The following is a 15,697-nucleotide window of genomic DNA, read 5'->3' on the forward strand; positions in this document are numbered from 1 at the left end:
GCACTAGATATAAAGTTCGAGTGTAGCAAACTTGAGCAAGTTTCATAAGACGTGGGAGAGAATGTTTCCTAGTGTCAGACAGAATGCCCAGGAGTGATGTCAACCTTAGGGAAATCTTTTCTAATTATTGTGCTTTTTCTAAGGAGATCCATAACTGAACGGAGTGAATGACTAGGCTAACACTAGCGAGGTGAACAGGTCCAGCTAAACATTACCGTACAACAGAGTTTGGCAGACCAAAAACGAGCAAAGTGTTGATGCAAACAAAAGACACAAGTGCTAAAGTCGGTTGAAAATTTAATTTCTCCTCATGAATGGGACTATTTTGTTTCTGTATGAATTACTAGAATTTCTGTATGGGGCCAGGTTAGGAACATCAGTACTGCCTCAGACAAGAAAGAAAATAAAAACAGGGATCTTAAGGCAGGGAAAGTTCGTCAACAAACATGAAGAAATTCAAGCACGGTAACGAAAGTTGTTTCAGAGTGGACTACAATTTCATTTGGACCCAAATTATGGGAATCTACCATGACGAGTCAGCCATAACAAGATCCACAAAGAAGACACGAGAGGGAGAGAGAGATGGAGGAGGAACCACAAGACGACAAACGTTTGGAGATGGTGAGGGAAAACTGCCACAAAACAAGACCAGAAGTTAACACAGCTGGAGGAGGAGTTAAACTCAGAAACTCAAGGATCATGAGGCGCGTCATGAGACGAGAGAGGAACTTACCGAAGATGATGGATATCGTCATCAGACACGAACAAAAGTTCAGTTAAGTGGAAGGTACTGAGGAGGTTCATACTCCGTGGAGATAAGGCGAATCCATTACAGAGCAGATCAGGTACGATGGGTCCATTCTAGATGTCCTGGTGGCCGCACAGTTTAAGGCCAGGACTCAGGCGATGTAGGGTGAGCGTTCCAGACCCTGACGCATTCACGGGCCGGCCCGCCCAGGGTCGAGCGCACAGGTTCCAATCCTGGTTGCGGAAGTCTGTCCACAGTTAACCGAGCTGTTCATCCACTCCCCTAAGGGCTGGTCGATGAAATGGGATGGGATGGCCTTGATAAGGGCCTCAGCAGCCAGTGCCGTCTCAATTAACATAAAAAAAAAGTACAGAATCTACTGTCAACAGTGGAGCAATGCTGACACAACTGCTCAACAGACGGTGAACGTGAAGACACACGTAGAGGAGCATAGGTTCGGGGGTCACACATACAGAGGTACACAGGACACTTCACGAAGATGTGCTAGGAATAACATGTACTTGTTAAGGGATGGAGCAGTCGAGAAAATCTATGGCTTGGGCCATGAAAGGCTCAGAAAAATAAAGAGCACAGATGACCGCCGCTGGTTAGCTAAAAGGAGAGGTTTCTAGAGGAAGTGACACACACACAGAGGATGTGATCAATCAAAACTGAAGGATCCACCTGAACAGCTGGTGGCACCAAGATTACAAAGATCAGTAAAAGTGGAAGTTGGTAGACGTAAATCTTTCATTAGTGCTGCCTTGAATGATGATCATATACCAAGATAAGGAAGAAAGAGAAAAGAAATAAAAACATTATATCACTGGAGAGTACAGAACCGCAAGATGTAATTCAAGAGAAAAAAAAAAAAAAGAAGATTGGTGGTATACTGTTTGATCTGGGGTCATCTAGGCGGGAGGTGCCAAGGAAAAAAATATAAGAAAGTTAAAGACAAGGTGGGATTTAGTGTGGAATATTCATCCAATGTGATAAAGGAAGAAGAGAGGGAGAGAAGAAAAGAATGCAGCAGGAGCAAAAAACCGGAGGCACCAAATGAGGCAAGAGGACTGAGCAATCCAGCAGAGAGGGCAGGAAACTAATGTGTTCATGGAATTCAAGGATCATGCAAGGGATATCCGACTGTTATTACTGGAGTCGTGAAGACTGAGCTCACCAAAGAGACAGAGTCTCACCTGTTCTTCCCGGAGGAGGGAAAGAGAAGGCAAGGCAAAATGAGGATTGGCCCTCTTAATTAAGGGGAGCCTTAAGTGTTAGGAAATGGAGGAAAATGGCCCATTGAAACAGTTCAATAATGGGAAGAGTAATTGTAAGGAGGAAGTGCAGAGTGAAGGAACAATCAGGATAGTACATGAAGCTGTCAAACACACACTCTCTCACAGGTGGTAAAGTACTGGTAATGTGGAAATTGTATTATAATGAGACAGACTGCGGAAACTGGATTCCCCTGATGATAGGGAGTTACTGAGACACAAGGTCTTAGGAGTGGAGTGGTTACAGGAAAATGTCTTCCACCAAGATGTCTGTGAGCACAACAGGATGAGGGAGACTTAAGGCATCACAATTGCTAGATATAACCTTCACACATACTTGTGTGGATATTGAGTATATATATATATATATATATATATATATATATATATATATATATATATATATATATATATATATATATCCCTGGGGATAGGGGAAAAAGAATACTTCCCACGTATTCCCTGCGTGTCGTAGAAGGCGACTAAAAGGGGAGCGAGCGGGGGGGCGGCTGGAAATCCTCCCCTCTCGTTTTCTTTTTTTCTAATTTTCCAAAAGAAGGAACAGAGAAGGGGGCCAGGTGAGGATGTTCCCTCAGGGGCCCGGTCCTCTGTTCTTAACGCTACCTCGCTGGCGCGGGAAATGGCGAATAGTTAAAAAAAAAAATATATATATATATATATATATATATATATATATATATATATATATATATATATATATAAGATAGGTAGACAGACAGATCGACAGCTAGACAGACAGATACTCCAGTTAGTAAAAGCGGTCATATAATACTCACGTCTGACTGTGTGTTAGACGAAGACAATTAAAGAGCACAGGTGAGAGACGAGACATAAAGAGGAGATATAAACACGGCAAAAACACAACCTTCAACAATACCTATGGTGTAACACACACTTGGAAATGGAGCTCAGTGGCCAGCAACCTGGGCTCTGTGGTAAACGGCCTTGTGTTATTTACAATGACGTAGGGACGTGGGCACACTTCTAGCCTCAAAGACAGAGGAAATGGTGAGGAAAAAGGGCAGAATGATTTGAGTCACGCTGTTAAAAAGCAAAAAAAGGAGTTTCGGAATCTGTAGTCACGAACAGACAGACAGAACTCCGGCCAACCAACAGTTACAAGGTAAAAGAGAGCAACGAATGTGTATAACAAGTAAACAAAAAATTAAAGTAACAACAAAGATACTATGAAAAGAATATTGTGGGCAAGTCAGGAGACACTCGGAAACTTTTCCGTATATCCATCAGTAGTTTGTTGTCAATTAAGGAGCAGCTAATCAAGCAAAGGGATTATGAGGACAAATTTTTGGGGATGTAGAAATGTGTGAGGAACTGAATAACAAGTAGCAAGTTCAGTTTTTTCTCCTTTAAGTGGAAGACACTAATAACAAGAAGCAAGTTCAGGGCTTTCTTTCCTTTTGAAGTGGAAGACACATAAACTCAGAATATCAACAAGATGGGAAATGGGAGGAAGATTAAGAGAACACCGAGATACCTGGAAAATACATTAACGGAACACTTAAAAGATCTTGGGCCACACGAGGATCACGGAACTATTAACATATCACCGTGTGTGATGAAGATGTGTGCGCAGACACTCGAGATACACCTCTTGAAACACTGATCAAGACGTCGCTGGGGGAAAGGCGAAGTGCCACTATGACAATAATGGTGAAGGGCGAACTGTACGAAAGGAGACCAGGAACACGTATTCGGCTACAGACCAATCTGGCTGACGAGAGTGTGGTCTGCGTGGTTCTACAAAACACGATCAAGCGAGCCAATGGATGACTTCATATAAAGGAGTAATGACCCGGGTGAGCGACGACACACGGTGCTGGGGGGAGAGGAGGTCCTGTGTAAGACAACCTCTTGGATTTCTACGAGAGCGTGACATGCGTCCGTCAGATGACGAAATTATGGCTACTCTGTATCTGGAGCGCTAGGAAGCATCTGGCACTCCCTCGCATATACCAGGACGAGGAAGAAGCTGGATCCTCAGCCAGGAACAAGGAGAAGACTCCTTCAATATGCAGATGATTATCTTAAAGGGAAGAAAGGACACATGTCAGTAGGGGGGAGCCTTCTCGAAGTGGGCTGTGGCGTACGCTGGCGGGTTCCGTCCTGGGACCCACTGCTCCTCTCGATCCATACGGACGACGCACCAGGAGGACGGGACTTCTGTGTTTGTGGACGACGTCCAGCTCATGATGGAGGTGAGAGGAGAACTGCATCATCGACCAAGTGGGCCAAGACAAACCCCGCTGTTGGTGGATGGTAATGAACCCAGGTAAATACAATGTGCTGAGGACGGGGCACAGTGAAAGAAGACCTCAGTATATACAGTATCCAGGAGATGATAAACGGCAGGGATTGGTCTGTGAGAAGGACTTACGACGAGTTGCCACCGTCCCTGACCCGTCGCCAGACTCCCACACTCGGAGTGTAGAGTGAGAGACAAACTGTCTGCTGGCAAGATATTAGAATGGTCTTCAAGTATAATGATATGCAAATATTCAGCAAGTTGTTCGTGCCTAGACTCGGCTAAAACTAGAACATACACACAATTACTAGGTTAAAACTAGAACATACACACAATTACTAGGTTAAAACGAGAACATACAGACAATTACTAGGTTAAAACGAGAACATACAGACAATTACTAGGTTAAAACGAGAACATACAGACAATTACTAGGTTAAAACGAGAACATACAGACAATTACTAGGTTAAAACGAGAACATAGTGTGACCCACAAGCACGACGGGGTGACCCAGAAGCACGACAATGTGACCCAGAAGCACGACAGTGTGACCCAGAAGCACGACAATGTGACCCAGAAGCACGACAATGTGACCCAGAAGCACGACAATGTGACCCAGAAGCACGACAATGTGACCCAGAAGCACGACAGTGTGACCCAGAAGCACGACAGTGTGACCCAGAAGCACGACAATGTGACCCAGAAGCACGACAGTGTGACCCACAAGCACGACGGGGTGACCCAGAAGCAAGACAGTGTGACCCAGAGGCACGACAGTGTGACCCAGAGGCACGACAGTGTGACCCAGAAGCACGACAGTGTGACCCACAAGCACGACGGGGTGACCCAGAAGCACGACAATGTGACCCAGAAGCACGACAGTGTGACCCACAAGCACGACGGGGTGACCCAGAAGCACGACAATGTGACCCAGAAGCACGACAATGTGACCCAGAAGCACGACAATGTGACCCAGAAGCACGACAATGTGACCCAGAAGCACGACAGTGTGACCCAGAAGCACGACAATGTGACCCAGAAGCACGACAATGTGACCCAGAAGCACGACAATGTGACCCAGAAGCACGACAGTGTGACCCACAAGCACGACATGTGACCCACAAGCACGACATGTGACCCACAAGCACGACGGGGTGACCCAGAAGCACGACAATGTGACCCAGAAGCACGACAATGTGACCCAGAAGCACGACAATGTGACCCAGAAGCACGACAATGTGACCCAGAAGCACGACAGTGTGACCCACAAGCACGACATGTGACCCACAAGCACGACGGGGTGACCCAGAAGCACGACAATGTGACCCAGAAGCACGACAGTGTGACCCAGAAGCACGACAATGTGACCCAGAAGCACGACAATGTGACCCAGAAGCACGACAATGTGACCCAGAAGCACGACAATGTGACCCAGAAGCACGACAATGTGACCCAGAAGCACGACAATGTGACCCAGAAGCACGACAATGTGACCCAGAAGCACGACAATGTGACCCAGAAGCACGACAGTGTGACCCACAAGCACGACGGGGTGACCCAGAAGCACGACAATGTGACCCAGAAGCACGACAATGTGACCCAGAAGCACGACAGTGTGACCCACAAGCACGACGGGGTGACCCAGAAGCACGACAGTGTGACCCACAAGCACGACGGGGTGACCCAGAAGCAAGACAGTGTGACCCACAAGCACGACGGGGTGACCCAGAAGCACGACAATGTGACCCAGAAGCACGACAATGTGACCCAGAAGCACGACAATGTGACCCAGAAGCACGACAGTGTGACCCACAAGCACGACGGGGTGACCCAGAAGCACGACAATGTGACCCAGAAGCACGACAATGTGACCCAGAAGCACGACAATGTGACCCAGAAGCACGACAATGTGACCCAGAAGCACGACAATGTGACCCAGAAGCACGACAATGTGACCCAGAAGCACGACAGTGTGACCCACAAGCACGACATGTGACCCACAAGCACGACATGTGACCCACAAGCACGACATGTGACCCACAAGCACGACATGTGACCCACAAGCACGACATGTGACCCACAAGCACGACATGTGACCCACAAGCACGACGGGGTGACCCAGAAGCAAGACAGTGTGACCCAGAAGCACGACAGTGTGACCCAGAAGCACGACAATGTGACCCAGAAGCACGACAGTGTGACCCAGAAGCACGACAGTGTGACCCAGAAGCACGACAATGTGACCCAGAAGCACGACAGTGTGACCCAGAGGCACGACAGTGTGACCCAGAGGCACGACAGTGTGACCCAGAAGCACGACAGTGTGACCCAGAGGCACGACAGTGTGACCCAGAGGCACGACAGTGTGACCCAGAAGCACGACAATGTGACCCAGAAGCACGACAGTGTGACCCAGAGGCACGACAGTGTGACCCAGAGGCACGACAGTGTGACCCAGAGGCACGACAGTGTGACCCAGAAGCACGACAATGTGACCCAGAAGCACGACAGTGTGACCCACAAGCACGACGGGGTGACCCAGAAGCACGACAATGTGACCCAGAAGCACGACAGTGTGACCCAGAAGCACGACAATGTGACCCAGAAGCACGACAGTGTGACCCAGAAGCACGACAATGTGACCCAGAAGCACGACAATGTGACCCAGAAGCACGACAATGTGACCCAGAAGCACGACAGTGTGACCCAGAAGCACGACAATGTGACCCAGAAGCACGACAGTGTGACCCACAAGCACGACGGGGTGACCCAGAAGCAAGACAGTGTGACCCAGAAGCACGACAGTGTGACCCACAAGCACGACATGTGACCCACAAGCACGACGGGGTGACCCAGAAGCAAGACAGTGTGACCCAGAGGCACGACAGTGTGACCCAGAGGCACGACAGTGTGACCCAGAGGCACGACAGTGTGACCCAGAAGCACGACAATGTGACCCAGAAGCACGACAATGTGACCCAGAAGCACGACAGTGTGACCCAGAAGCACGACAGTGTGACCCAGAAGCACGACAGTGTGACCCAGAAGCACGACAATGTGACCCAGAAGCACGACAGTGTGACCAGAAGCACGACAATGTGACCAGAAGCACGACAGTGTGACCCAGAAGCATGACAGTGTGACCAGAAGCACGACAATGTGACCCAGAAGCACGACGGGGTGACCCACAAGCATGACAGTGTGACCCAGAAGCACGACAATGTGACCCAGAAGCACGACAGTGTGACCCAGAGGCACGACAGTGTGACCCAGAAGCACGACAATGTGACCCAGAAGCACGACAGTGTGACCCAGAGGCACGACAGTGTGACCCAGAGGCACGACAGTGTGACCCAGAGGCACGACAGTGTGACCCCTCCTGATGTTATATTTGCCTCTGATCTTAAATATATATATATATATATATATATATATATATATATATATATATTCCTATTAAGTTAAATATACACTCATTCACTGACCTATATACACATATATATGTAACTCCTCGGGGGCATGTGTGCCCTGAGCGTGGAGGTGGTCAATGCTTGCATTAATACATGCGTTACGGTATGCGGGCCCAGGCAGGAGCAGCAGCAGTGTGTACGTCAGCGGGCAGGGGTGAAGGGCGACCAGCCAGTCAGTGTTACCACCACAAAAACCAGTCCCTCACACACACACACACACACACACACACACACAGAGCGTACCCTTCCTCACCCCGAGCTCTCCTGGTGACATGGAGGTGCTCAGCCTGTTCTCCGTGAAGGCCCCAGTCCCTCTTGTTCCTCAGGCGCTGCCTCCCTCGGGCGGGAAAGGCCTTCGCGTGGGTACATGCCACCGACACCATGACCATGAGGGTCAGCCAGGGGAGTACGAGGTCGCCAGCGGCCTGCCTGGTGGGTTCCTGTCGTCGTCAACGGAGGAAAAGACATGGATGATATCACCGCCCGAAGAACTTTCACTCGAAGGGAACCCATAATTTCCCTGTTACTGACTGTAGCGCAACCTTGTAACTCCACCACCTTTATAAGATGGGTTATATAATATATATATATATATATATATATATATATATATATATATATATATATATATATATATAGAGAGAGAGAGAGAGAGAGAGAGAGAGAGAGAGAGAGAGAGAGAGAGAGAGAGAGAGAGAGAGAGAGAGAGAGAGAGAGACACTTCTCGCCATTTCCCATGTTGGTAAGGTAGCGTTAAGAACAGAGGACTGAGCCTTTGAAGGAAATCCTCACTTGGCCCCCTTTTCTGTTCCTTCTTTCAGAAAATTAAAAATGAGAGGGGAGGATTTCCAGTCCCCCGCTCCTTCCTCGTCAACGACACGCAGGGAACTTACCGTGTTTCATTTTCCCCGTGGACTCATAGGAATATCTTGATTCACGCGCAAAATGGTAATCCTTTCCTATATATATATATATATATATATATATATATATATATATATATATATATATATAATCCCTGCGGATAGGGGAGAAAGAATACTTCCCACGTATTCCCTGGGTGTCGTAGAAGGCGACTAAAAGGGGAGGGAGCGGGGGGCTGGAAATCCTCCCCTCTCATTATTTTTTTTTAATTTTCCAAAAGAAGGAACAGAGAAGGAGGCCAGGTGAGGATATTCCCTCAAAGGCCCAGTTCTCTGTTCTTAACGCTACCTTGCTAATGCGGGAAATGGCGAATAGTTTGAAAGAAAAGAAAGATATATATATATATATATATATATATATATATATATATATATATATATATATATATATATATATATATATATATGAAATCACAATTCAGTAGATTATATAATCTTATCTAACATGTAATTTTTTTTCCCACATGCGTGACATGTTACACGGAGACAACCCGCCTCATCAGGTGCCGAGAATTCTTCAACTTAGCAAATCCCAACATGGCCGGCACCACCAACACAACCTCTCGCCGCTGCCACTGAAGACGAGGAAACTTAACCTTCATAAGTGTCATCATGGACTAGTGTGATCAAGATATTTTTTTTTTTTTTCTGCTTTGTCGCTGTCTCCCGCGTTTGCGAGGTAGCGCAAGGAAACAGACGAAAGAAATGGCCCAACCCATCCCCATACACATGTATATACATACGTCCACACACGCAAATATACATACCTACACAGCTTTCCATGGTTTACCCCAGACGCTTCACATGCCCTGATTCAATCCACTGACAGCACGTCAACCCCGGTATACCACATCGCTCCAATTCACTCTATTCCTTGCCCTCCTTTCACCCTCCTGCATGTTCAGGCCCCGATCACTCAAAATCTTTTTCACTCCATCTTTCCACCTCCAATTTGGTCTCCCTCTTCTCCTCGTTCCCTCCACCTCCGACACATATATCCTCTTGGTCAATCTTTCCTCACTCATTCTCTCCATGTGACCAAACCATTTCAAAACACCCTCTTCTGCTCTCTCAACCACGCTCTTTTTATTTCCACACATCTCTCTTACCCTTACGTTACTTACTCGATCAAACCACCTCACACCACACATTGTCCTCAAACATCTCATTTCCAGCACATCCATCCTCCTGCGCACAACTCTATCCATAGCCCACGCCTCGCAACCATACAACATTGTTGGAACCACTATTCCTTCAAACATACCCATTTTTGCTTTCCGAGATAATGTTCTCGACTTCCACACATTCTTCAAGGCTCCCAGAATTTCGCCCCCTCCCCCACCCTATGATCCACTTCCGCTTCCATGGTTCCATCCGCTGCCAGATCCACTCCCAGATATCTAAAACACTTCACTTCCTCCAGTTTTTCTCCATTCAAACTCACCTCCCAATTGACTTGACCCTCAACCCTACTGTACCTAATAACCTTGCTCTTATTCACATTTACTCTTAACTTTCTTCTTCCACACACTTTACCAAACTCAGTCACCAGCTTCTGCAGTTTCTCACATGAATCAGCCACCAGCGCTGTATCATCAGCGAACAACAACTGACTCACTTCCCAAGCTCTCTCATCCACAACAGACTTCATACTTGCCCCTCTTTCCAAAACTCTTGCATTCACCTCCCTAACAACCCCATCCATAAACAAATTAAACAACCATGGAGACATCACACACCCCTGCCGCAAACCTACATTCACTGAGAACCAATCACTTTCCTCTCTTCCTACACGTACACATGCCTTACATCCTCGATAAAAACTTTTCACTGCTTCTAACAACTTGCCTCCCACACCATATATTCTTAACACCTTCCACAGAGCATCTCTATCAACTCTATCATATGCCTTCTCCAGATCCATAAATGCTACATACAAATCCATTTGCTTTTCTAAGTATTTCTCACATACATTCTTCAAAGCAAACACCTGATCCACACATCCTCTACCACTTCTGAAACCACACTGCTCTTCCCCAATCTGATGCTCTGTACATGCCTTCACCCTCTCAATCAATACCCTCCCATATAATTTACCAGGAATACTCAACAAACTTATACCTCTGTAATTTGAGCACTCACTCTTATCCCCTTTGCCTTTGTACAAGATATATATATATATATATATATATATATATATATATATATATATATATATATATATATATATATATATATATATATATATATATATTTCTCCCCTATCCCTGGGAATAGGGGAGAAAGAATACTTCCCACGTATTCCCTGCGTGTCGTAAAAGGCGACTAAAAGGGAAGGGAGCGGGGGGGCTGGAAATCCTCCCCTCTCTTTTTTTTTTTTTTAATTTTCCAAAAGAAGGAACAGAGAAGGGGGCCAGGTGAGGATATTCCCTCAAAGGCCCAGTCCTCTGTTCTCAACGCTACCTTGCTAATGCGGGAAATGGCGAATAGTATAGGATATATATATTTTTTTCTTTTTCTTGTTTTGTCGCTGTCTCCCGCGTTTGCGAGGTAGCGCAAGGAAACAGACGAAAGAAATGGCCCAACCCACCCCCATACACATGTATATACATACGTCCACACACGCAAATATACATACCTACACAGCTTTCCATGGTTTACCCCAGACGCTTCACATGCCCTGATTCAACCCACTGACAGCACATCAACCCCGGTATTCCACATCGATCCAATTCACTCTATTCCTTGCCCTCCTTTCACCCTCCTGCATGTTCAGGCCCCGATCACACAAAATCTTTTTCACTCCATCTTTCCACCTCCAATTTGGTCTCCCACTTCTCGTTCCCTCCACCTCCGACACATATATCCTCTTGGTCAATCTTTCCTCACTCATTCTCTCCATGTGCCCAAACCATATCAAAACACCCTCTTCTGCTCTCTCAACCACACTCTTTTTATTTCCACACATCTCTCTTACCCTTACGTTACTTACTCGATCAAACCACCTCACACCACACATTATCCTCAAACATCTCATTTCCAGCACATCCATCCTCCTGCGCACAACTCTATCCATAGCCCATGCCTCGCAACCATACAACATTGTTGGAAACACTATTCCTTCAAACATACCCATTTTTGCTTTCCGAGATAATGTTCTCGACTTACACACATTCTTTAAGGCTCCCAGGATTTTCGCCCCCTCCCCCACCCTATGATCCACTTGCGCTTCCATGGTTCCATCCGCTCCCAGATATCTAAAACACTTTACTTCCTCCAGTTTTTCTCCATTCAAACTTACCTCCCAATTGACTTGACCCTCAACCCTACTGTACCTAATAACCTTGCTCTTATTATATATATATATATATATATATATATATATATATATATATATATATATATATATATATATATATATATATAGTAAATATATATATGCTGATAACCACGAGTAAAAAATGAAACACGATAAGTTCCCAAGTGCCCTCTCGTATTATAATCACATCGTGAGGGCGAGACACAAGAATGAGCTAGAAGACTTAGAACGGTCAGTGCATCTACACGAGAGAGGCGGAGCTAAGACGTCGCTGGTACACACAGTGTTGGCGGTGCCCTGGTCCGGCATCATGCCTCTCCTAATATCTTATGGTGTAGAACGAGACAGGACACCATCTACAAACCTTACCCTTCGACCAAGCAGACCAGTTTACACAGACCTTCACTAGCAGTCCTCATTCTGTTCGTGGAGTCAATTTGAGAAGATTCGACCACGTATACACAAAGACTTGTTACATGAATATCTGTGAAGGTCTACGTAAAGTGGACAGCTCTGTCGTGGGGCAAAAATCTTTATATGCTTTCCCGCGTCTTGTCCACATCATAAAATTTTATGACAGGCACGATGCCAGACCCGAACACCATAAACCACAAACACTGTGTACCATCACTGTCCTCGCTACACCTTTCATATATATATATATATATATATATATATATATATATATATATATATATATATATATATATATATATATATATATATATGCGCTGACTATTCAAAGTCTTCTACTTCATTCCTGTATCTCTCCTGACAATGTGATTACACACACGAAAGTGCACTCGAACTTACCGGGTTTTATTTACCTCGTGGTTATCAGCATGTACCAGGTCACGCACATCACTGTGACCTACTGCAATATATATATATATATATATATATATATATATATATATATATATATATATATATATATATATATACACACACACACAAAATTGTGTGTGTGTGTGTGTGTGTGTGTGTGTGTGTGTGTTTCTCGTGATGAACGGCAGGTCCAGAACATGCCTCGATCAGGGTCATCTCGGGTGAAAGGGAAAAGGGTACGCGAGAAAAAAATATCTCAAAATCAATTATGGAAGACTGATTAAGACGCTGCACCACCAGGTAGGGATAATGGGTGGGGAGAGAGAGAGAGAGAGAGAGAGAGAGAGAGAGAGAGAGAGAGAGAGAGAGAGAGAGAGAGAGAGAGAGAGAGAGACTCCTTCGACGGAGAGATCATCTTAAGTGGAAGGGAGCGGGGGAGACATGGCACAGGGGCCTCGTCGAAACGGGGTGGTGGTAGTGACCAGCGGAGTGCCGCAGGGTCAGGTTCTGGGACCATCACTCACTCCTGATCTATGTGAATGACTTGCCAGATGTGGACTCCTATTTCAACAGGTTCGCAGATGACGCCGAGGCCATGAGAGGGACGTGGAGAGCGAGGAGGGTTGCATCGACCTACAAGGGGACCCAGACAGAACCCCAGAGGTGGTCTATATACGTGGGTGACGCAATTCATCTCGAGCAAGTGTAATCAGGACGGGATCAAGTGAAAGCATGCCTCATTATGAATATCATCACGTACCATTATGACAATATAAGCTGTAGGAATCTGTCTGTGTGAGGGGCTTGGGAGTACACATCGTTCCTCATGTAAGGCCACAGTATCTCATGGCGGGAACAGTGAAGTAGATAAGATAAATGCCTGAAAGTACATTTCATATGGTTACATTCATCCTCCAGACTCGTGGGACTACGTATATACAATGTTCTTAAAAATATAGACACAGATAAAGACATGTTTTTTTTGTCAGGATGATCATGGACTAAAAAAAAATAATGAATATAATTATCAGCGTTGGTGGGCTTCCTTTACGTGTTCTTTTGAGAATTTATGTCATTCTGAGAGCTTTGTGAGCAAGGCTGATTGGAAAGCCAGGAAGACATTTCATACATCTAGTAACAATTGGTGAAAAAAATTATAACAGCGTTGCCCTATTCACCTAAGCCAATGTCAGGTAGTTACTAAAAAAGAATTTTAATGTTTCCTGTCAATATAGCAATATTATCCGTAAAACCTTGATCAAATGTAGGCCAAACTATAAGAAAATTGGTACTGTTTATCCTGTTCCATGCAAGTCATGTAGGGATGTATACATTGGCCGGGCAGGGAAAACGGAAGATGAAAGATGTTACTGGCAGAGACAATCAGTGCTCAGAGGTGACACAACAATGCTATCATTAAACAGTTCCAGGAAGACCATCCCCCCTTACTGCAGACCTTAACAACGAAGTCACTGTACCAACCATGAGATTATGTTACCTGCAATATCACTGAATCTGTCATAATGGCTAAATATCAATAACCTTAAACCTAACTCCAAGGTAACTTTAAAAAGCACATCCCATCATCAACCAAATCATGATGGATGACCCATCCAGGCAGCGTAGCATAATAGGAGTACCCGATCACACGTCTCGTTACCCAGGCCAACCACAACACCCCAACACAATCCCTCCTGACCGCGACACCCACGTCCCCCCACTCCCTATAACGTCTCAGTCTCTGTCCTGAAGTACGGGCGAGGGAGTCTACAAGCTTGGGTGCTAGTGCTGGGTGCTGAAACTCTGTGAACTGCACACACACACACACACACACCTAATGAGGTGGGTTTCTTCCAGGAAACATGCAGTGCATTGTTTAAGTTTCAATAGAGCTTTAGAACTTCTGAAGCGCGATCGTCCAACAGCACGGACTTCGTCGTCAGCAAGGAGGTGCCAGAAACAGACGAAGAAAAGGCCTCATTCCCTCACATCCATTTCCTAGCTGCAATATGTAATGCACCGAAATCACAGGGAACACCAAGCAGGCCACACAAACTTTTCCGTGGTTTCTCCCGGCTATTCTATAAGCCGCAGTTCAGTCCATGTGACAGCACGTCGCCCCTCGCATACCACATTGCTCCGATTCGCTCTACCCCGCCCATGCCTTTCACCAACTTGCATTATCATCAGGCCCCAGACATTGTATTCCAATTTTTCACTCCATCCTTCCATCTCCAATTTGGTCTCCCATTTCTCCCTATCTCCTTGACATCAGACACTTCTGTCAATCTCTCCTCACTCATTCTCTCCATGCATCGAAACACGTTCAGCACACCTTCCTCATCTCTCTCAACCATACTCTTTTTATTATCACACACACACATGTCTCTCTTTCACCCAATTATCATTTACTCGATCGAACCACTTCACACCACATACTATTCTCCAACATTTCATTTCCAAAACATTCCTCCTTCTCCTCCTCCTCCGCACATTCTCATCCACAGCCCATGCTTCGCCTCCATACAACACCGTCGGACCTACAATACCTTCAAACATATACATTCTCGCCCTTCCAGACAGTGACCTCTCTTTCAACACATTCCTCAGTGCCACTGTCCTCAGTGCCACTGTCCTCAGTGCCACCTTTGTATAGAGAAAAAAAAAAAGTTAAAGGAGAGGAAGAAGAGGTGGGACAGGGCAACAGGATAGTTTGAAATGGAAAAGAAGACTAAAGCGTGTACACAGGTGTATAGTGTAATATCTTTTCCTCTTTCTTATGCAAGGGTGATTTTCTGAAAGCTTGTTTTTGCTCCCGGGACCTTCGTCCCTCACCCTGCACTATGACTC

General features: G+C 45.8%; 1 protein-coding gene across 7 annotated transcripts in view; it reads right to left on the reverse strand.

Moving 5' to 3' along the window:
- Positions 1-15,697, reverse strand: part of LOC139749220 (uncharacterized) — a 489,778-nt gene that overhangs the window by 289,192 nt on the left and 184,889 nt on the right. Inside the window, exon 2 of one of the 7 annotated variants that reach the window (XM_071662985.1) lies at positions 8,031-8,217. The exons of the other annotated variants lie outside the window; for them this stretch is intronic. Within the exon in view, the coding sequence (XP_071519086.1) occupies positions 8,031-8,166 (136 nt within the window). The 5' untranslated portion in view covers positions 8,167-8,217. The remainder of the gene's footprint in view (positions 1-8,030; positions 8,218-15,697) is intronic. 7 annotated transcript variants of the gene reach the window in all.

Source organism: Panulirus ornatus, chromosome 1 (assembly GCF_036320965.1).
Source record: "Panulirus ornatus isolate Po-2019 chromosome 1, ASM3632096v1, whole genome shotgun sequence".
Taxonomy (NCBI): Eukaryota; Metazoa; Arthropoda; class Malacostraca; order Decapoda; family Palinuridae; genus Panulirus; species Panulirus ornatus.